The following is a 24,532-nucleotide window of genomic DNA, read 5'->3' as shown; positions in this document are numbered from 1 at the left end:
GTGTAGCACACCCCTGAACCCTGCACTGTATATGTAGCACACTTCTTAACTCTGCACGTAGCACACCCCTGAACTCTGCACTCTGTGTGTAGCACACCCCTGAACCCTGCACTGTATATGTAGCACACTTCTTAACTCTGCACGTAGCACACCCCTGAACTCTGCACTCTGTGTGTAGCACACCCCTGAACCCTGCACTGTATATGTAGCACACTTCTTAACTCTGCACGTAGCACACCCCTGAACTCTGCACTCTGTGTGTAGCGCACCCCTGAACTCTGCACTGTATATGTAGCACACTTCTTAACTCTGCGCGTAGCACACCCCTGAACTCTGCACTCTGTGTGTAACCCCACTGAACTCTGCACTCTGTACATAATGCACTCGTGGTATTTGATGCCCCTTTAAGACCCTTTTACTGTTAGTAAAATTTTAACCAGTTTGGGGAGGGGTTTTTGGGGGGTCGTGGTTGAGTTCCTGCACCTTTTTTCTGAGAAAAAAAGCCCTGTTTGTGAGTATAATATCTGCTACCTATTTGGATTTTAACCACTTTAGCCCCAGCCCTATTTCGGACACTTTTTGTTCACAAGTTAAAACCAGTATTTTTTCCTAGAAAACTACTTAGAACCCCCAAACATTATATATATTTTTTTAGCAAAGACTCTGGAGAATAAAATGTCGGTCATTGCAAAATTTTTTGTCACGCGGTATTTGCGCAGCGGTCTTTAAAACGCCATTTTTTTGGAAAAAAATTGAAAAATCACATTTCACTGCATTTAAAAAATACTAAACAGTAAAGTTAGCCCATTTTTTTTGTATATTGTGAAAGATGATGTCACGCCGAGTAAATAGATACCAAACATGTTACGGTTTAAAATTGCGCCCCCCCGTGGGATGGCGACAAACTACGGTCAATAGAGATCTCAATCTGCGACGCTTTAAATTTATTTAACGGTTACCAGTTTAGAGTTAGAGTGTAGCTCTTTTTTTTTAATTATTGCCCACGCTCTGGCGATCGCGGCGATACCTCACATGTGTGGTTTGAACAGCGATTTCATTTGCGGCTCGACTTGCATATACGTTTTTTTTTGTGCGCGAGCTAACGGTGACGGGGACGGCTAAATTTTTTTTTTTTTTTTTCCTATTTATTTTTTCTTTTTTTTTAAACTTTATTACAGGTTTTTAAAAAAAAAAAAATCTGATCACTTTTATTGCTGTCACAAGCAATGTAAACATCCCTGGTGACAGCAATATGTGTGACAGGTACACTTTATGGAGGGATCGGGGGTCTAAAAGACCCTAGACCCCTCCACTACACTTCCCTGTATGCAAAACGCCGAAAACGGCATTTTTGCATACAGCCGTTTTTCAAATCTGCCGCCTTTTGCAGCACAGTAACCCGGACGTGACGTCATGGACGCCGCCTCCGGGTTACGTCATCGGAGACCCGATCGATGCCGTTTCCGGCATTCATCGGGACTCCATCCAGCCGGCGGACGTGCCGGCTGGGTGCTCGGGGCTCCCGGTGGGACGGTAGCCCCGAGCAAAGCCGCGGAAGGCGGCGGGAGGGGGGGGACGTCCCCTCCCGCCCCCCCCGGGTAACGATCGAGCGGCTCCCGAGCCGCATCGATCGTTACCGACGGAAAGCCGACCGTCGGCTTCAAACAACGGTACCGGGATGATGCCTCTAGCTAGAGGCATCATCCCGGTATAACCACTCAAAGTCAGCCGACGTAGAGGTTACGTGACTGGTAGTAAAGTGGTTAATAAACTTTTTTAGTGGTTTATATTTTGCACCTGACTTCATGGGGTACTTAAAATAAATACAGTATATAACATAATGTGAACATGGTAATATCTATTTGTACAATGTCCCAATGCTGTCATTTATGATGAGTAGGGCGTCCATCTTTTAGATTCTCAGATTACTTGTTGGTATACTGTATATTCACGTTTTACAGTGTCCACATTGAAATTTGGTCTCTTTGGTAACCAGAATTCCTTCATTATCAGTTTTCTTTTTTTTTTAAATTCAGGTCATACTGACTATGGACCAGAGCATCTTTGATATTTTGGGCTCTTACGTGATGCTTGGGTTTTTTTGGAGTACATTTTAAAGTCCAGAGTAGAGTTCAAATCTTTATCTTTCAGCAAAATAGGTCAGCCAATTTTTTTTCTGAATATGTTAAAGATTTTTCCAGACTTTCTAGAATATGTGCCAATAGCATGTCTCCAGGCCTAAAAAAATAATAATTCTACTGATCACCTAACCAGGAACTACTCATTCAACTTTATGGTACTTGCTCTAGGTTTGAGACTTCCAAAAGCAGCAGTTCCTAGGAAAACATATTTAACCAATTAGAAAACCATCACAGCTGCGGGGAGGTTTAAAGGGGGAGCATCTCGATGTTGTACACATTTTTTGTTTACCCATCTGCTAAATTGCCTAACTTAGGGGAGAAGATTGACTTAAGTGACTGGTGGAAGTGGTCTCCTCATATGTATAACAGTATCATGTATACAGCCCTGGTGGAGGGAAAATATAAGGTAATTTCTAGATGATGTCTGGTGCCAGACTCTCAGAAATGTACCAAGGGGCCTTGGTGCTCCTCTTCTCTGTGCTTTTGGGGATGTGGCCAACCTGATTTGATGTTACTCACGTGGTGGACCTGTATCAAGGTGCGCTAGTTTTGGATCACAGTTAATTTCCTGATCTATTCTGTGACAATGGTGAATATAGTTAAAAACCCTTAGTTGGCTCTTCTTAATGAGCCTGTTACTGACACTCCCAAAACATGTTCAGACTTGAATCCACTTTATATTTCTTGTGGCAAAAATCGCTATATTTTTCGCTTGGAAGAAACCAGTGGTGGATCTGGTTTCTATGAAAAATATGCTGACTTGGATCATCGTGCTCAACAAAAAGCTGGTCTGTATCTTGAGGGACTTGTTGACCTTGTTTAGGATACTTGGGATACCTGTATCTTGACTTTGTTTAGGATACTTGGATAAGGTATCTCTAACTTCCAGCTGACTGAGGAGTGTGGGCAGTGGAGGTGGGCATTTAGACAGTGTTTCTTCTTTCTCCTTTTGTTTTGTTTCTTATTTTCCCCTCTTTCTTCTTTCTTGTTCATTTGTCTCTTCTATCCTTTTGTTCTCCTTTCTGCACCCTTCTTTCTTGAACTTGCACTTTGTTATCATTTAGTTATTTTGCTGACACCTTTTATAGTGCATTTTATATACTTACAGCCCATACAGGCTAGCTTGTGGATAGTGGCTAAGTATAGGTTCTAATATTTCCCCAAGCTGGGTTTTCTGAGTAGGATTGTTGTATGCTTTATAAGAACTTTTATCGTTATACTTTATATGGCAACCCTTTGTGTTAAAAATGAATGGTGGTATACTACTTGGATCCTTTTTAGGCCTCACGTAAACTGCAGCTGCTAAACAGACAATTAGGAGTAGTTGGGGTTTTTTTTTTCAGCAGCCCCTGAACTCTCTTCAATGTTATCTTATGTCTACATGTACAAGCTGACGAAGTCCCTGCTGGACGTAACGCGTACGGGAGGTGGAGTCGCTCGTCACCCGCTGCTATCCTTGCCTGATGGTCCGATTGCCAGAAGCTGCAGCTCTAAACGCGTCACTGTTTCCGAGCCAAGGAGGATGTTTTCAGGCTTTTGTATCTGCGATCCATCCATGTGAGTGTATTTTATTTTAAGACAATAAATATGTTTCAAACGTATATGATGAATGATCGTTGAGAGGAGATAAGGTCTTGATCTACAAAGGAATTCTCCCTAAATTTGTCCTGGCAGCTGGGAGTGTGCCACAAAGATATCCCCTGTAGGGGAAAGCGCTTCTAACCTGCTGGTAAAACAGAGGTAATTTCCTTCAGATGAGCGTGTGCATATCTCACTGGTGGAGGGGCTTGTATATCGGCTTCCATTGTCTGCACTTAATGGACTGTCTGGGACTCCTTGGTTTTATCTATGGACTTTCCCTCATTCAGTGTGTAAGCAATAATTCCAGCTCCAGAACTCTTGTGTTATTCTAAACTGGTAACCTGTAAAGGCCTTTAAAGCATCCCCCATGGAGATTTTAAGGTACAGTAGTTTGGCACCGTTCCACCGCAAATGCAAATTTAAAGCGTGATATGTTAGGTATCCGTTTACTCATTGAAACTTTGGGGGAGATTTACTAAACCTGGTGCACTCAGAATCTGGTTCAGCTGTGTATGGTAGCCAATCAGTTTCTAACTTCAGCTTCTTCAAGTAGGCTTTGGCAATAAAACCTGGAAGCTGATTGGTTTCTATGCAGAGGTGCATCAGACTTTGCACTCTTCAGTTTTAATAAATAACCCCCATAGTCTTTTATATTTTTACTAACAATTGGGTATTATATTGTGTTTGGCGCTGCCTGGTAATGTGCGTAAAAATTAAGTTTTGTCAACTCAAAATGTCACTGCTGAAAATGATTGAACTGTGCCACTAGATATAAGAGTGTGTGTGTGGCAAAAGGTATGTGAAAAGAATATTTATGACTGCATAGGCATCATATACATCCTATGAACACAGTAAATTCATATTGCTAAACATACACTAAAAACTTTACATGAAAGCCTGTGTATAAAAGTGCATGTGCTGGAAACCATAAAGTGCAAATCTGTGCCAAGTTCAAATGTGCATACATGCCAATATTTGTGCAAACAATAATAAGTGCAAAAGCACATGGCCAGTCCCCGCTGTCCAATAAATGATAGTTCACGGGGAATCCCCAATGCCCGTGTGTTAGGGATAGTGCAAGTGATGTCAATCCGTTGAATTAGAAATAAGCTGAGCACCTTAGGCTGGGTATGTTCAAACAGTCCTGTTATAGCACACTTGGCAAACCTCCAGTCCCAGGACACAGCACCTGAAGTGCAGCAGTGCAATCGTGTCTCCCCCCAAGGTTGAACACTCACCAGAGGTAGGTCCCCTAAATAGGGTTGAATAGCCTTTGGATATTGGTATTAACCCGTGGGATGCTCTCCTCTCCGCGACCGGTCCGGGTGATAGTTCCTCAGGGGTATGAAAATAGAGTACCCATAGCGTAATATATACAAATAAGTAATCATTTTCGGGAGTGACATTTTGAGTTGACAAAACATTATTTTTACGCACATTACCAGGCAGCGCCAATTTGCACTCGCACCATAGCACTTTTTTATTCCACAGACACCTCTTTAGAGGCTGTTTAGAGTGTGGGCAGCAGCCTCAATTCACTTTATTTATTATTATTTGGCACACAAGTTGGTCCATAGCGTGGGGCACCCCCACACTTTTGTCATTATATTGTGTTTGTGTGCAATAAAGTTCATTGAACTGTATTTTTTCCCAAAAAATTCATTTGAAAATCCGCTGAGCAAATACCATATTGCAATACCACCATTTTTTTCTCTAGGGCCTCTGCTTCAAAATATAATGTTTGTAAGTAATTTGATAGCAAGAAAAAACTGCTGATTTTTGCATGTATGTGAGAAGTGTCCGAAGTGGCCCGGTAGGGAAGTAGATATACATTAATTATTCTTCAGTCCTCCAAAAGAACCTGTTTCATGACAAGGAAACAACCATCACCAGTTAGCAATACATATTAGTATTTCAATGAGCATTTACTTAAACATCAAGTTTAAATTCTTGTCTACTTCCAAAGGGTTACCCCATGTAAGAAAATAGTTTATTAGCATAATCAATCTCACATATCTAAAATGAAAACTCAGCAAATCAATTAAACATACAAGCATTTCTAAGATTACCAATATTAACAGCATTGTTCTTTCAATGAGAGTTCATGTCATGAGGGCTTATTCTACCTTAAGTTTTCTGAGAAAAAAAGTTCCCCCCAAGAAGTCACGTCCTTGTGACGTAACGCGTAGGTCATACACGGAGGTTGCTGGAAGAGACGCATACACCGATACGAGCAGAGAGTCGGTTATACCGCTGGAAGTTTTTACCTTAATCTGTAAGTGTTTTCTGCATTTTAAATACATGTGTGTATATTACTACAACATGAGAGTTATCTCTTTACATCTCCATTTATCAGTATACGGAGATAAGTGATCTGAATGATCTCTGAGAAGCATCAGCCAGAGATAGGGCTGACAGATTATTGGAAACACACGCATTGAGGACATCTAGTGGTGGAAGGAAAATATGGCCGTTTCAAGGATACCTTATTAATATATGCCTATTTCAAGTATAATTGAGATGAGAAGTTAGAGTGCACAGTGGTGCCAGTTGTCCACCCTACTGATGGGATCCACTAGATTCAGCTATCAAAGATTGCATCATTTTCTTAATCTATGGATGATTCACATAGGTTCATGTGCTATTGAATAGGGTTGAGCGAACACCTAGATGTCCGTGTTCGACGGGTTCGGCCGAACTTTAAAAAAAAGTCCGGGTCCGTGTCCCGGACTTTTACCGAACTTTTCCCGGACACCGAACCCCATTGAAGTCAATGGGGACCCGAACTTTAAGGCACTAAAATGGCTCTAAAACACCAAAGGAAAGGGCTAGAGTGCTGCAAATGGCAGCAAAACGTAATTAAGAGCATGGCAAGTGCTCTGCAAACAAATGTGGATAGGGAAATAACTTAAAACAACAAAAAAAAACAGAAAAATAAAACAATGTTCTTCTTCATCTCTGAAGGACGAGGCCCATATGGAGTAGGAGGGAGGTTGAGGTGGTGGTGGATGTGGCGGTGACTAGACATATGCCGGTTTTCGGTAATTCGATAGCCACGGTATTGTTATTGTGGCATTTTTAAAATACCGAGTTTCTCTGTCAAGTCTGCCTGACTTGTGAATTGATACATTTCAGTGAGCTGGATGACTCATTCACTCACTCAGCTAACACCTTTCAGCATTAAGTCTCCTAACTATAAACAAAAATGATTACATTTGTATCTTTTCCTTCCCTCTGCCAGGGAGAAAGGAAGTTTAACCTCTTAAAGACTGGATCTTTTTCTGACACTTGCTGTTTGCAAGTTAAAATCAGTTTTTTTTTTGCTAGAAAAGTACTTAGAACCCCCAAACATTTTATATATTTTTTTAGCAGAGACCCTACAGAATAAAATGGCGATTGTTGTAATATTTTATGTCACACTGTATTTGCGCAGCAGTCTTTCAAACGCAATGATTAGACTTTAATGAATAAAAAAAAAAAAAAAAAACGTAACAGTAAAGTTATCCCAATTTTTTTTTTTTTTTGTTACACAGAGAATCGTGAGAGAATCGTGATCTTTATTCCAAGCTAAAAAATCGTGATTCTCATTTTGGCCAGAATCGTGCAGCTCTAATAAATATATATATACACACACACACGCCTAGCAGCCCACATTACATTATTATATAGCCATCAAGCAGTGTCTGGCCTACCTGGTGATGACTGGTCCTGGCGCTCTGATCCGATGGCCTGGTCTTTAAAGGGGCAAATCCTTGCGATCCAGAAGTGGTTAAACCTGCAGGAGGACCGGTGTTTTTATCTATTAATGACTTTACTATTGCTTTAGGCCTGGTTCACATGTATGCGGGTTGGTGGTTCACATGTATGCGGGTTGGCGGTTCACATGTATGCGGGTTGGCGGCCCACATTTGCACAGGCATAGCAGCCCATTGATTTGAACGGGCTGCTATGCCCTCATTTTCCGCAGAAAAAAGGTGCATGCAGCATTTTTTTTAAATTCAGTGGCCTTGAAATCCATCCTGCTTTTGCACCATGCGACTAACCTGCAGTTCCTGCTCTGGCAAGCTTTCTGCATTTTTTGTATACGTGGGCACGGCATTTAAAAATAAACAGTTTGCGTGTGCAGCAACGGCAGGTAAGTCGCATGGTGCAAAAGAAGGATGGATTTCATGGCCACTGCATTTTTTTAAATTCTGCATGCACCTTTTTTCAGCTGAAAACGCAGGCATAGCAGCTCAAGCCCATTCACATCAATGGGCTGCTATGCCTGTGCAAATGTGGGCCCCCAACCCGCATACATGTGAACCAGGCCTAAAGCAATAGTAAAGTCATTAATAGATAAAAACACCGGTCCTCCTGCAGGTTTAACCAATTAATGACTTTACTATTGCTTTAGGCCTGGTTCACATGTATGCGGGTTGGGGGCCCACATTTGCACAGGCATAGCAGCCCATTGATGTGAATGGGCTTGAGCTGCTATGCCTGCGTTTTCAGCTGAAAAAAGGTGCATGCAGAATTTAAAAAAATGCAGTGGCCATGAAATCCATCCTTCTTTTGCACCATGCGACTTACCTGCCGTTGCTGCACACGCAAACTGTTTATTTTTAAATGCCGTGCCCACGTATACAAAAAATGCAGAAAGCTTGCCAGAGCAGGAACTGCAGGTTAGTCGCATGGTGCAAAAGCAGGATGGATTTCAAGGCCACTGAATTTTAAAAAAATGCTGCATGCACCTTTTTTCTGCGGAAAATGAGGGCATAGCAGCCCATTCAAATCAATGGGCTGCTATGCCTGTGCAAATGTGAACCACCAACCCGCATACATGTGAACCAGGCCTAAAGCAATAGTAAAGTAATTTATAAACAACACCTCCTTCAGGTTTAACCACTTCTTGACCACAAGGATTTGCCCTCTTAATGACCAGGCCATCGGATCGGAGCCGAGCGCCAGAACCAGTTATCACCAGTTAGGCCAGACACTGCTTGATGACCTATTTTAGGCCTGGTTCACAGAGTCTGTACTGACTGACTATATAATAATGTGCATAAGTGAACCAAAGCCCCTAAATTCAGCAATGAAATTGAAGTGAGGTGGAAATTTAATAATTTAAATTTAATAATAGAATACCGTGATAATACCGTATACCGTGGCAAAACCTTAATCAATTAATCGCAGCATGAAAATCTGATACCGTCACAAGCCTAGCGGTGACATAGGCGTGCGCACAGGGTGTGCTGGGTGTGCCTGGGCACACCCTAATCACCTAGGGCACATAGCATTGCCAGTGAGGAGATGGGAAAGATCTCCCTGGGACCTGCTCTGCTCTATTTCTCCTTGCCTACAGGTACATGGCCCCGATACATTACTCTCCCTGCTGGCAAACACATGCATGTGTATTTCAACTTTGGGGTGCACACCTTAATGCAATAGGCTGCGCACACCTATGGGCGGTGTAGGTGGAAGCGGCGGTGGAGGAGGACCAGGGCCGGATTAACAGCATCATGGGCTTGGTGCTGAGGATTTTGAAGGGCCTTAAGGGCCGTGCCTTGCCATGCACCCAGAGGAGGAAGGGTGCAGCCATGCATGCCTAATTCAACATGGGATGCTGTCTCTGAAGCCCATAAACACATCCATGCATCGCCAACTGTCCCTCCTTGTCCGGCCTTCACGCTGTGTGGGGAGGTTCTGAGGGTGCTGCCTGGGGAAGCGAGCATAGAAGCCAGACTTCTGTGTTTACAAGTGACAGAAGAGCGGTAACAGTGAATATGGCCAACCCGGGGCCTATATAAAAGGTAGGGGCCTGGAGCTGCAGCTCCAATAGCCCCTACATTAATCTGGCCCTGAGGAGGAGGACGAGGTAGCCAACACTGCTTCTTTTCAAAAATTTTAAATGAGGGTACACCCCAAAAGAGTGAGAAAGAGCAAAAATGGAACAATGGGTGGGTAAGGTCGGTATCCATTGCTATTCTGCATAAGGTACGGAAAAGTCCCGTGGGATCCATGCCTGGTTCATTTTAATGAACGTGAGCTTGTCCACATTGTCTCTGGACAGGCGGCTGCGCTTGTCTGTTATAACGCCCCCAGCCGTGCTAAATACCCGTTCAGATAATACACTGGCTGCAGGGCACGCCAGCACCTCCAAGGCGTAAAGGGCAAGCTCAAGCCATGTGCCCAATTTGGAGACCCAGAAGTTGAAGGGGGCAGACCCGTCATTCACTACATGTAGGCGTGTGCACACATACTGCTCCACCATGTTGGTAAAATGCTGCCTCCTGCTAAGACGTTCCATCTGAGCTGCTGGTGCTGCTGTTTGTTGTGGCGTGCTGACAAAGCTTTTCCACATTTCGGCCATGCTAACCCTGCCTTCTGAGGTGCTGGCGGTGCCCTGGTTGCGTTGGCGACCTCCTCCTCCTCCTCCTCTGCCTTGTGCTTCCACTGTGGCCCCGCTGTCAGATGGGAATGCCAGCAGCATGGCGTCTACCAGCGTGCGCTTGTACTCGCGCATCTTGCGATCGCGCTCCAGTGAGTGAATTAAGGACGGTACGTTGTCCTTGTAACGGGGATCCAGCAGCGTGGCCACCCAGTAATCAGCACAAGTTAGAATGTGGGCAACTCGGCGGTCGTTGTGGAGACACTGCAGCATGTAATCGCTCATGTGTGCCAGGCTGCCCAGAGGCAACGAAAGGCTGTCCTCTGTGGGAGGTGTATCGTCCGTGTCCTCTGTATCCCCCCAGCCACGCACCAGTGATGGCCATGAGCTGGCCTGGGTGCCACCCTGCTGTGAACATGGTTCCATCTCCTCCTCCAGCTCCTCCTCCTCCTCATCCTCCTCATCCTCCAGAACTGTGCCCCTGCTGGACAATTGCGTCCCTGGCGTTTGCGTGTGCAGGAACCCACCCTCGGAGCCCCTTGCGAATGACTGCCCTGAAAGCCTTGGAAATGTTACCTCTTCATCCTCCTCCTCCTCCTCATCCTGTGCCACATCCTCTTCCATCATCGCCCGAATTGTTTTTTCAAGGAGGCATGGAAGTGGGATAGTTAAGCTGAGAACGGCGTCATTGCCACTGGCCATGTTGGTGGAGTACTCAAAACAGCGCAACAAGGCACACAGGTCTCGCATGGAGGCCCAGTTAAATTAAATAGCGGAATAGAAAATATGATCCAAAAAAAGTGTATGTATATCACACGTACACAACCACACTGGGCCCCAATTACTATTGTTTGTACCCCTAAAAGGCTAGATGAGGAGTAGGGGGAGTATGGAACAGGCAGCACCCTCAAACCTTCAGAAGTATGAGATGAACCCCAACAACTTGGAAAGGTGGATCTCTCTCACACGTACCGACACAGACTATCCCGCAATTCAATTGATCCTCAAAGGTTTTTATTGAATAGCGGAATAGGAAATATGATCAAAAAAAGTGTATGTATCTCGCACGTACACAACCACACTAGGCCCCAATTACTATTGTTTGTACCCCTAAAAGGCTAGATGAGGAGTAGGGGGGGTATGGAACAGGCAGCACCCTCAAACCTTCAGAAGTATGAGATGAACCCCAACAACTTGGAAAGGTGGATCTCTCTCACACGTACCGACACAGACTATCCCGCAATTCAATTGATCCTCAAAGGTTTTTATTGAATAGCGGAATAGGAAATATGATCAAAAAAAGTGTATGTATCTCGCACGTACACAACCACACTAGGCCCCAATTACTATTGTTTGTACCCCTAAAAGGCTAGATGAGGAGTAGGGGGGGTATGGAACAGGCAGCACCCTCAAACCTTCAGAAGTATGAGATGAACCCCAACAACTTGGAAAGGTGGATCTCTCTCACACGTACCAACACAGACTATCCCCCAATTTAACTGATCCCCAGAGGTTTTTGATTAAATAGCGGAATAGAAAATATGATCCCAAAAAAGTGTATGTATATCACACGTACACAACCACACTAGGCCCCAATTACTATTGTTTGTACCCCTAAAAGGCTAGGAGTAGGGGGAGTATGGAACAGGCAGCACCCTCAAACCTTCAGAAGTATGAGATGAACCTCAACAACTTGGAAAGGTGGATCTCTCTCACACGTACCAACACAGACTATCCCCCAATTTAACTGATCCCCAAAGGTTTTTGATTAAATAGCGGAATAGAAAATATGATCCCAAAAAAGTGTATGTATATCACACGTACACAACCACACTAGGCCCCAATTACTATTGTTTGTACCCCTAAAAGGCTAGGAGTAGGGGGAGTATGGAACAGGCAGCACCCTCAAACCTTCAGAAGTATGAGATGAACCCCAACAACTTGGAAAGGTGGATCTCTCTCACACGTACCAACACAGACTATCCCCCAATTTAACTGATCCCCAAAGGTTTTTGATTAAATAGCGGAATAGAAAATATGATCCCAAAAAAGTGTATGTATATCACACGTACACAACCACACTAGGCCCCAATTACTATTGTTTGTACCCCTAAAAGGCTAGATGAGGAGTAGGGGGAGTATGGAACAGGCAGCACCCTCAAACCTTCAGTATGAGATTGTGTTCACTGTACCCCACAAAGATTGAGTTCACTGCACCCCACAATGATTGTGTTCACTGCACCCCACAAAGATTGTGTTCACTGCACCTCACAAAGATTGTGTTCACTGTACCCCCCAAAGATTGTGTTCACTGCACCCCACAAAGATTCTGTTCACTGTACCCCACAAAGATTGTGTTCACTGCACCCCAAAAAGATTGTGTTCACTGCACCCCAAAAAGGATGTTGTTCACTGCACCCCAAAAAGGATGTTGTTCACTCCACCCCAAAAAGATTGTGTTCACTGCACCCCACAAAGATTGTGTTCACTGCACCCCAAAAAGATTGTGTTCACTGCACCCCAAAAATGATTTTGTTCACTGCACCCCAAAAAGGATTTTGTTCACTGCACCCCAAAAAGGATGTTGTTCACTCCACCCCAAAAAGATTGTGTTCACTGCACCCCAAAAAGATTGTGTTCACTGCACCCCACAAAGGATTTTGTTCACTGCACCCCAAAAAGATTGTGTTCACTGCACCCCAAAAAGGATGTTGTTCACTGCACCCCAAAAAGGATTTTGTTCACTGCACCCCAAAAAGATTGTGTTCACTGCACCCCACAAAGGATTTTGTTCACTGCACCCCACAAAGATTGTGTTCACTGCACACCAAAAAGGATTGTGTTCACTGCACCCCAAAAAGATTTTGTTCACTGCACCCCAAAAAGATTGTGTTCACTGCAGCCCAAAAAGATTGTGTTCACTGCAGCCCAAAAAGATTGTGTTCACTGCAGCCCAAAAAGATTGTGTTCACTGCAGCTCACACACAGAAAAATGGATGTGGATCACTGACACCTGCCTATCTCCAATCCCACACCACACAGCAATATCGATTGTAGTTTGTAGAACACAGTTTCCCTAAAATTCAGCAGACTCTGTCCCTAACAGGATTGAGAAGAGATCGTAGATCAGGATTGAGTGCAGACCCCACCCCCCACACAGCAATATCGATTGTAGTTTGTAGAAGACACTGACCCTATATAATTCAGCAGACTCTATCCCTAAAATGCCTACAACTCGCCCTGCCTAAACACTCCGACCTGTCCCTCAATTCTATCCGGACACAAATGGTTTTTTCCTGCCTATCTTTCCCTAATCAGCAGCCAGCACGTTGATGTGTGCTCTGTCCCTGAATCTAAGCAGCATAATGACGCCGCTGCGGCTGCCTCGAACTTATAAAGACTTGGTCACATGCTTCAGACGGCCAATCACAGCTACTGAGACATTTGCAGGCATGGCTGGGATGGCTTAAGGCACACCAGTTAAACGATTGTTGATTGGCTGTTGAAAGCCCGCCATGAAAAGAGCGCCAAAGCATGCAAAACCCGGAAATAAAACGACCGAACACGGATTTTTACCCGAACATACAGTAAAGTGTCCGTGTCCGTGTTCGGGTACAAAAAATCCAATTATTCGGTACGAACACGAATAATACAGTCCGTGTTCGCTCAACACTACTATTGAACCTTACTTTGCACTTTAAAGATTGAACTTTTTTTCACGATGCACTTTACATATGTGAAGGGCGCGACAAATTAATTTAAAATGCAGCAAACACTTATTGATCAAGTTAAAAACTTCCAGCAGTATCACCGACTCTCTGCTCGTATTGGTGTATGCATCTCTTCCAGCAACCTTCGTGTACGCCCTACGCGTTATGCCACGAGCACTTTACTTCTTCAGGGTGACTTTATTGTGTATGAAATATTTTCATTATATGGTTTGCACAATAATTATTGTATTTTTGCACAGTTGCACGACACACTTTATTTAATTTTTTTTTTATTATTGCACTCAATGTGAAGATTAATTAATACATTAAGAGGCAGATATACGAATTATTATTTATTTATTTAAGGTATTTTTAGTTATTTATATAGCTCTTTTTATTTAAGCTGCACTTTACACCTAGAAGACATTATTTATATCAGTAATTTAAGGGTAGTGTAACACTAACATATACTATTTAAGTTTTATGAAGATCTTCTTTCAGTTCACTGTTTTTCAGGCTGTGTATAATGGAGTGTAGGAGAGGGGTGAGGCCCGTGTAAAAGACAGACAGCAATCTGCCTGCCAGAAAATCTTTAGTTTTTTGGTAAAAATAGTAGCGCACGAGATCACTTTTATATGACTCAAGATGATGTAAGCAAGCTATCAAAGATACTGCTAGACAAACATTTCAGAAAAAATGTTGCAGTTGAAGTCGGATATGACGAAACCGGTCGGGGCGTGACCAGACAACACATCCGACATCACGTGACGGTGGGGGACCTACCCAGAAGGTACAGGGCTGGCGTGGAGTGAGCCCGGGGACTGGACGAGTTAGGTTTCCTTCTACCAAACATTATATGCCTATTGATGAGCTTGTACATGTGAGTGCAACATTTTACTTTTAAATAAAGCAATTGTGGTTACGGTATTTCACTATGTGGGGCCATTCTTTCTCTTCATGATATCGGTATATCGAGGGAGTGTGTGCAAGGATTTGTTTTGAAGCAGTGTTGAACAGGCTCTGGTTCCATATCCGTCTAACATTTCTGCGCAGTTTGCTCTTGTGTGAGAACACCTGAGCATTGAGTTCTGGTGAGTTACCAATCCTACTGTTTCTTGATGTGACACCTGGTGGTGGACGGTGATCCAGTAATTCATCTCACTTACCCTTGGATTTCATGGACTGAAGGGACATTATTTCTTTCCAGAATACTATTTTTTCTGAAATATTTTTTCTGAAATGTTTGTCTAGCAGTATCTTTGATAGCTTGCTTACATCACCTTGAGTCATATAAAAGTGATCTTGTGTGCTACTCTTTTTCCATTTACTTATTTGCAAATATTTTCCATTATTTGTTCAAGTAGCAGCAGTATTTGTTCATTATAACAGTCAAGATATTGACTCCTCTTCAAGCGCAAAGATATATTCTTCTTGACATTGGGTGTCTAAGTTTATATATATTTTTTTGGTAAAAATAGTTGAAGTGAGAAGTCCCTTAAGGGTTGAAAGATGTGTTCATTCAGAGCTTTATTCATCAGTATTATCAGTAATATGAGCATTAGTTCAATATTGTCTCAGATTAATTTGTTATTTTTTTCCATATACTTTCCTAGATATAGTTTTCTGAAGAGCTCCTTTCAGTTCATGGTTTCTTAGGCTGTATATGATCGGGTTTAGGAGAGGGGTAAAAACTGTGTAAAATACAGACAGCAATCTGCCTGCAAGAAAATCCATTGTTTTGGGGAGAAAGTAGTTGAAAAGAGCAGTCCCGTAAAAGATGAAGACCACCGTGAGGTGGGAACTGCAAGTAGAGTAAGCTTTCCGTCTTCCTTCCTTCAATTTAATTTTCAGGATGGTTTTGAATATATAGACATATGAAAGGAAATTAATGAAAAAGCCAGGTACTGCAAAGCATACAGCTTGCAAATATAAAAGTAAGTAATTGAGGTAAGTATCAGAACTTGACAGTTGCATCAGCTGATATAATTCACAGAAGAAGCCTGGGATGGTGGTGTGGTCTGGGAAGGCCAGTCTTAGCGCACACATTGTGTGCACCAAGCAACAGACAAAGCTGAAGACCCAGAAAAAGAAAGTCAACTGAACACACAAGTGAATGCTCATCATGGTTGTATAATGCAAAGGATGACAGATGGCAACATAGCGATCATAGGACATTAACTCAAGTATAAAGGATTCGGTAGTTAAAAACCAGGAGAAAAAAAAGACCTGGGTGATACAAGTTGAGTATGAAATCAGTATGTTTCCAGTAAAGATGTCAAAAAACAAATGAGATGTGGAAATGGAGGACATGAAGATGTCTAAAACTGAGAGGTTTCCAAGGAAAATGTACATTGGGGTCTGTAGGTTGGAGTTTGAGACCACCAGGAAAATGATGAGAAGATTCCCAACCAGAGTGGCCACATAGATGAGGAGGATCATTAGAAATATCGGGATCTGAGAATCTGTGAGGTCTGACAGGCCAAGCAAAGTTAATTCAGACTGAGAGGTTTGATTTCCCATCCTAACCAAAGAATTCACCAAGAGAAGTAATATGAGGATTTATGAAGATTTTGCATTGTAAAAGATCCTGTTCAATAGACAAGGAAGATTCAGTCACACCAAGACATCAAAACAAAGAAAATATATTTCATTATTTTGGCATTTTAAATTCGTTTTAATATTCTGCACATCATTTTACAAAAGCATTAAATATTGTTCTTCTTCACAAAAAATAAAATATTAAAATGAACTTAAATATTTATTAATGTGAACTCTGGGGCCGTTTGTATATGCTCAGCATACAAACGGCAATTTTTATTTTTTTTAAAACACTTTAAGATATTTGCATTCTGTTATTCTTTCAAAAACAGAATGGATAACCAATTTCAATAGGCTTGTGAGAATGGAAGAACTATCGGCGCAGCTACACAACCAATATTCTCATTTCCAGGACATATGATTTTCCTCAATATCTTTTATGAAAAAACCTGACTTTGCAACCTTACCATCCTAAAATTCCCCCACCTGATCTTAAAACCCCTATCTCTTTATATATTATCAGACATCTTGTTGACAGGCCCATGCCGTTTTTCCTTTTTTTTTTTTTCCTTGTCATTCACTACATTTGTCACATAGTTTTCAATTTTTTTAATGTACATTTGCAATTCTATTTTAATATTTCTTAAGGCAATCTATGTTAGGATCCATAGGTATATTAATAAATATATTTAGGGCACCTATGAGCTCTACTGTATATTTTCATGTTGTTAATTGTATTTCTTTTTTTCCTTTTCTACAAAAGTCTATGATGAAAATTTCAATAAAAAAAAAAAAAAAATATATATATATATATATATATATATATATATATATATAGAGAGAGAGAGAGAGAGACAGAGAGAGAGAGAAGTCCACAGGGTTTGCTGCACAAATCATTTTATTTTATTGAAAAAGCATCCAAAGAGTACATACCAGTACTATTGCAGAGTATTTCATCATGTAACAGTTTCAGGCTAATAAGATGATGCCCTTTCTCAAACCGAAAAACATCTCTCTCTCTCTCTCTCTCTCTCTCTCTCTCTATATATATATATATATATATATATATATATATATAGTATCTCCCAAAAGTGAGTACACCCCTCACATTTTTGTAAATATTTTATTCTATCTTTTCATGTGACAACACTGAAGAAATGACACTTTGCTACAATGTAAAGTAGTGAGTGTACAGCTTGTATAACAGTGTAAATTTACTGTCCCCTCAAAATAACTCAACACACAGCCATTAATGTCTAAACTGCTGGAAACAAAAGTGAGTACACCCCTAAGTGACAATGTCCAAATTGAGCCCAAAGTGTCAATATTTTGCACTGCCTTAACCCTCTTGGGCATGGAGTTCCATAGAGCTTCACAGGTTGCCACTGGAATCCTCCTCCACTCCTCCATGACAAAATCACAGAACTGGTGGATGTTAGAGACCTTGCACTCCTCCACCTTCTGTTTGAGGATGCCCCACAGATGCTCAATAGGGTTTAGGTGTGGAGATATGCTTGGCTGGTCCATAACCTTTACCCTCAGCTTCTTTAGCAAGGCAGTGGTCATCTTGGAGGTGTGTTTGGGGTCGTTATCATGTTGGAATACTGCCCTGTGACCCAGTCTTCGCAGGAAGGGGATCATGCTCTGCTTCAGTATGTCACAGTACATGTTGGCATTTATGGTTCCCTCAGTGAACTGTAGCTCCCCAGTGCTGGCAGCACTCATGCAGCCCCAGACCATGACACTCCCACCACCATGTTTGACTGTAGGCAAGACACACTTGTCTTTGTACTCCTCACCTGGTTGCCGCCACACACGCTTGACACCATCTGAACCAAATAAGTTTATCTTGGTCTCATCAGACCACAGGGCACGGTTCCAGTAATCCATGTCCTTAGTCTGCTTGTCTTCAGCAAACTGTTTGCAAACTTTCTTCATCTTTAGTGCATCATGTTTAGAAGAGGCTTCCTTCTGGGATGACAACCATGAAGACCAATTTGATGCAGTGTGTGGCGTATGATCTGAGCACTGACAGGCTGACCCCTCACCCCTTCAACCTCTGCAGCAATGCTGGCAGCATTCATACATCTATTTCCCAAAGACAACCTGTGGATATGACGCTGAGCATGTGCACTCAACTTCTTTGGTCGACCATGGCGAAGCCTGTTCTAAGTGGAACCTGTCCTGTTAAATCGCTGTATGGTCTTGGCCACCATGCTGCAGCTCAGTTTCAGGATCTTGGCAATCTTCTTATAGCCTAGGCCACCTTTATGTAGAGCAAAAATTCTATTTTTCAGATCCTCAGAGAGTTCTTTGCCATGAGGTGCCATGTTGAACTTCCAGTGACCAGTATGAGAGAGTGAGAGCGATAACACCAAATTTAACACACCTGCTCCCCATTCACACCTGAGACCTTGTAACACTAACGAGTCACATGACATTGTGGAGGGAAAAATGCTAATTTGGCCCAATTTGCATATTTTCACTTAGGGGTGTACTCACTTTTGTTGCCAGCGGTTTAGATATAAATGGCTGTGTGTGGAGTTATTTTGTGGGGACAGCAAATTTACACTGTTATACAAGCTGTACACTCACTACTTTACATTGTAGCAAAGTGTCATTTCTTCAGTGTTGTCACATGAAAAGATTAAATAAAATATTTACAAAAAGGTGAGAGGTGTACTCACTTTTGTGAAATACTATATATATATATATATATATATATATATATATATATATATATATATATATATATATATATATATATATATATATTTTTTTTTTTTTTTTTTTTTTTTTCAATTATACATTTTATTAAATTTTCAAAGTGAAATTATACAAAAATAAACAAAACATGTCATGTGCAAGCATGTTCTTATTGACTTCTTCATAATTCATAAAAAAACAAACAAAGAAAGGAAGAAAAAAAAAAAAAAAAACCAAAAAATATATGAATCAACCCCAGAAAAAAAAAAAAAAAAAGGAAAGAAGGGGGGAAAGGGAAAAAAAGGGGGGTCAAAAGAAAATGGTATAGGGAATTGTCTCCTCCCTTTCCTGCCGAGTTATCGCTTTATTTACTCAGGGGTTCTCCCTTGATTCAAATAAATATTTATATATATATATACATTTACATATGAACAAACCCAACAGTACATAATGAGAAAACAGTTATTTTATGTTTTAGTGCATACAATGAGCGGATAGAGCTCAGAGCCCAATACAAGTGTGTTCTTCATAATCATGTACAAGTGGTACCATGATGGCATCATACAGTAAGATCATTCAGTAATAGATGGAACTATTTATAAAATGGCATTATATATATGCTAAATATATTTAAAAGGTCCTTAAAAAAATAATTTACTTATATAGCTCTGACATATTCTGCAGAGTTGTACAGAGAACACTGAGACACTCACATCAATCTCAATATACCCTACATTTACTCTCTTTCTTTTGTGAGTGTATTGTTTATTTATAATAAAGAAGACCACCAAAATAAGGATGCGTTTATGGATTTATTAATTTCATTATTTATTGCTAGATACATTGATTGTCATTTGATGTAGTTTTTGTTTATAAGTACATAATTATATGGACAAAAAATAAATAAATAAATAAAATGCAGAGATAGAAATCTAAGGTGTCGGTTAATATAAATATATAAATCAGTAGCAGTATCAGTTTACAGTAGCTGCTAGTGTACATATGTACACAACATATTATGGTATCAGTATACATATTTATTTATTTATTTATTTTCTTAGACCACTAATTTATATATGTATATTTTATATATATATCCGAATCAAGAGCGCCGGGCGGGTGCATGCAGATTATCTTCAGACACCTTTTTAACCACTTTACCTCTGCTCACAGTAATATTACTGCGGCAGAGTGGCTCGTTATCGTCTGACGTCGTCAGACACTCCCCCTCCTGGGCGGCGCTTGCGCGCCGCCGGAGGCTCGCTCCCGCTGTTTTCATTCACAGCGGGAGTCGGGCCAGGGGAGGAGCAGCGGCGATCGCCGCTGCTCTTACCCGATCGTCGGGGATCGAGTCTGGAGTGACAGGGAGTGACAGATCGGACTGTTCAGCATAGCTGGACATCCGATCTGTCCATGACTCACTCAGTCACCTCCCCCCCTACACGTCAGTAAGCACAAGGCATACATTAACCCCTCCCTCTCCAATAAAATTAACCCCTTCCCTGCCAGTGTCATTTTTACAGTAACAGTGCATATATATAGCACTGATTACTGCAGTAATGTCACTGGTACCCCCAAAAGTGTCAAAAATGTCAGTCAAGGGTCCGATCTGTCCGCCGCAATGTCGCAGTCCCACAAAAAAAATCGCAGATCGCCGCCATTACGCGTTAAAAAAAAAACACCAAAAATGACAGAAATCTTTCCCTTTGTTAGTAAACGCAATAACTTTTGCGCAAACCAATCAAAATACGCTTATTGTGATTTTTTTTTTAACCAAACATAGGTAGCACAAAACAAATTGGCCAAAAAATTTTAAAAAATTGGTTTTTACATTTTTTTTGGGGGGAATTTCATATAAAAAAATGTTAAAAATATTGTTATTTTTTCAAAATAAACGCTCTTTTTTTGTTTATAGCGCAAAAAGTAAAAATCGCACAGGTGATCAAATACCACCAAAAGAAAGCTCTGTTTGTGGGAAAAAAAGGACGTAAATTTCGTTTGGGTACGGCGTCGCACGACCGCGCAATTGTCAGTTGAAGTCGCACAGTGCCGAATCGCAAAAAGTGGCCTGGACGGAAGACAGCAAAATCCTCCGGTGGTAAAGTGGTTAAATATATAAATCACCCTGAGAATTATTATATTAGGTTGGGATAGGTAGATGCGTACAATTGGCAAAACAGCGTACAAAGTCAGTGAATTGAAGTCAGTGAACCTAATCTATTGATATCTTATTTCTGGGCTCTTTAGTTTAACAAAATATTAATTCAGTTTTAGTATTACAGTATTTCAACCAATGACACGGGATATTCAACAAAACATTGTATCAGTTCTGTATTCTTTGCCTTTTACATTTCCACCATGGAATATTTCCATCATGTAAAGCGTTAGTATGTAAAGATCTAATGATAGTAAAATGATTAGCAGAAATTCTCGGGGGGTTTCAGTGTAAAGCTGTGATTGCTTTTATGACTCGTATAGTAAAAACTGAACTCCTGAACAGATCATCATTACAGGGACTCTTTTCTGAGACATACACAGACTGAAATCATCATATTTTTGGAACCAGAGCTGGATATACTAGGAAAGTGATAAAACATTGTAAACACTCACCTGTATATTCAGAATGCATTATTGATGATGTATGGGGTCTGTGTATGGGAATACATGGGATAAATAGTAGTAATATTCAGCATTACAACACTCTATAATTGTCAGCAAGGATTGATCACCTTGTAGTACAATATTTAATGTATAAATCAGCCAACACCTTCCTCTTCTATACAGATACAATGTGTCCTGTAGAAGTCTTGTTATCAGATCTTGTGTTGGTTGGGTTCCTTCAGCCACTTCTATACAGGAGATTGGAGTGTCAGGTAGAGAGGACACACAGGTTCTCCCCCCACCCTGCACCATCTCACTGTGTATAAAAGCATTCAGTATTTCCCTGAGATCTCCAGCCATATCCCTCCTGTGTCTCATTACACTGCCGAGATCTCACTGTGGCCTCATGACGCAAGACAATCCAACAATATCTTTGTGTTTCTTGCTTTGTGGCAAAATTTGTGGAAAAGTCTTCTTGAATTTACTGTTATTGATAAGTGAAAAATGTAAAACCCATTTGACCAGGACAGGTAGCAAATCAAGGTCTCCATTCATTTTGTGATAAATAAATCTCCTGTGAAGTGCACCTGTCATAAGAGAAGTATGTAGGATGTGTTATTTTGGGTTACAGGGAGAGCTAGCAGAACAATAATGTTTTTCCTTACTAAATTGGTCAAAACATTTATTTTTGAAGCTAGCTAATACACATTAGAGTGTACTATCTGTGAAACAATAGCCACAAGTATTGTTCATTGGCTGGACAGTTTGTCAGAATTTAGGTTAAGCTGCAATATAGGAGGGAGAGACAATTCAGGCATTATCTTGAAATATAAATGAGAGCGTATTATCTAAGAGACAGTAGCCAGAAATATTGTACAGTGGCAGGACAGTGCAGCTCCAGATGGCAGCATGCACCAGTAACTATTCCCAAGTCAGTGGGTCTGAGTCTCATTTTTGTCCATGCTCTTTGCAATTTCCCCCTGTTTTTTTTTTGGTACTGCTACAGTGGGTGAGCTGCAAGCAGCAGGGGCCAGGTATATTTTCAGCTCCAAGTCAATGATTACATGGCGCTCTCTGATGTTGGTGGGTGGCATACCATGAGGTAAAGAGGTAAAAATATATAGAAAGTAAAAAATGGGTAGAAAAATATAAAAAAGGATGAGGTGGAAGGGGGGAGGGGGCCCACGAACAGCGGCTGCCAGCTGGAGCAAGGAGAGGCTCTTAGGAGAATAAACAGAAAGAAAGCAGTGCCAGTCTTAGGTAAGTAAAGGCTGGTACTGTAGGTGAATGGGATCATCCATCTTCTTGTCCTGGATACCGTTGCAGAAAGGAGGGGTGCTGGGTGCCGGTGGTGCGTGGAGGCTGTTGTCTGGCAGCCTGTCTGATGGTGTTGTGGTGGTGGAGGGCTCTCAGTGGGGCTCCACTTCCTACTTCCGGTCAGGCCGACATCACTTCCCGTGAGGCAGAGGGAAAGATGGGCGTTGCTAGCTTTCGGAGCATCCGTGCTCCTTCATTAGGCATTTTCAGCTCCTCTGCTTTGCCAGCATTTTCTTTCTCATCTCATGTATTCAGCAACCTGTTTAATTTTTTCTATATTTATTTATTGTATAATAGTTTTTTTTTTTTTTATTCTGTACAAGTTTTATTATTTGAAGAAAATACAATACAAAGGTATAAACTCCCGTGGCTTCCAGTACCATCTTTATGCTGAGGACACAAAAATCTATCTCTCTACGCACCTCACTCCTTCAGTATGCTCTCGCATTACTAACTTATTAACTGACATATCAGCGTGGATGTCATATAACCTCCTCAAACTCAATCTTTCTAAAACTGAGCTCATGATATTCCCTCCTGCCTATGCCCCTTCCCTTGACTTGTCCTTTAATATCAATAATACATCCATTAGTCCCTCCCCTCATGCCAAAGTATTTGGTGGAATCCTGGACCCTGACCTGTCCTTTCAGTCCTAAATCCAATCACTGTCCAAATCTTGTAGACCTTACCTTCATAACATTTCCAAAATATTCCCCTTTTTAACAGTTGAAACCACTAAGCAACTTATTTACTCTCTTGTTATCTCTTGCCTTGACTATTGTACCTCACTCCTCATAGCCCTGCCTTTTCTCAGGCTATCCCCTCTTTTTTTTATTATTATTATTATTCTTTATTTAGTGGTCAAGGAATTTGGCAATATAAACAGAGCAGGATATGTTCACAACATCACAGTAAAACATTGTCCAGAATAACAGACAAACGACACAAGTAGGTATAAATAATATAACCAGTAGTGCAACATACTCAGATACAAGGATAGAATGGGTCAAGGCTTCCTAGTATGTCAGCAAGTTATCGATTGTTAGCAGAGGATGTAGAATTACAAGGTGTTTTAATCAATTTTTAATAAGGGAAAGGCACTTTTTAGTAGATGAACACTGGTGCATAGAGCACAAAGAGTAGTAGTAGTAAAAAAGGATGAAGGGAGGGGAGGGGCAAGAGGGGAGGGAGTATAAGGTAAGAAGAAGGGATGAGAAGGGAAGGAAAGGAGGGGGAAGGGTGGGAGTAGGATAGGATGGGGGGACTGGGAAAAAAGATGTCTGTCTCCCTCTCAGATCATTTCATTTATAAGACATGGTAACCAGCAATTTGCATAAACAACAGGTTAGAATTAAGAGGCAATTGGAGTCTGGTCTCTATAATTGAAGTCCAGATCTTCCAATTCTTGTCTTCTTGCTCCTTCAGGATCATGATAAGGATTTTTTCCTGGATTTCTGCAAATCTTGCCTGCCAATGAAACGTTGTTGGAGGGCTTGTATGTTTCCGCAACTCTGGAATACAGGCCTTAGCTTCTGTGAGCAAGAGTTTTAGTAAGGATTTTTAAAATG

General features: G+C 41.4%; 1 protein-coding gene across 1 annotated transcript; it reads right to left on the bottom strand.

Annotated features, from left to right (window-relative positions):
* Positions 1 to 15,389: 15,389 nt before the first annotated feature.
* LOC309558445 (olfactory receptor 5B12-like) lies at positions 15,390 to 16,322 on the bottom strand (the record flags this gene model as incomplete). Its single annotated transcript, XM_082261518.1, has 1 exon — positions 15,390 to 16,322. The coding sequence occupies one exon, from the start codon at positions 16,320 to 16,322 to the stop codon at positions 15,390 to 15,392; it is 933 nt and encodes a 310-aa protein (XP_082117644.1).
* Positions 16,323 to 24,532: the final 8,210 nt, after the last annotated feature.

The sequence above is a fragment of the Pelophylax lessonae genome, assembly GCF_965119305.1.
Source record: "Pelophylax lessonae genome assembly, chromosome: 6".
NCBI lineage: Eukaryota > Metazoa > Chordata > Amphibia > Anura > Ranidae > Pelophylax > Pelophylax lessonae.
The sequence above is the reverse complement of the archived record's forward strand: the minus strand, read 5'-3'. Positions and strand labels throughout refer to the sequence as shown.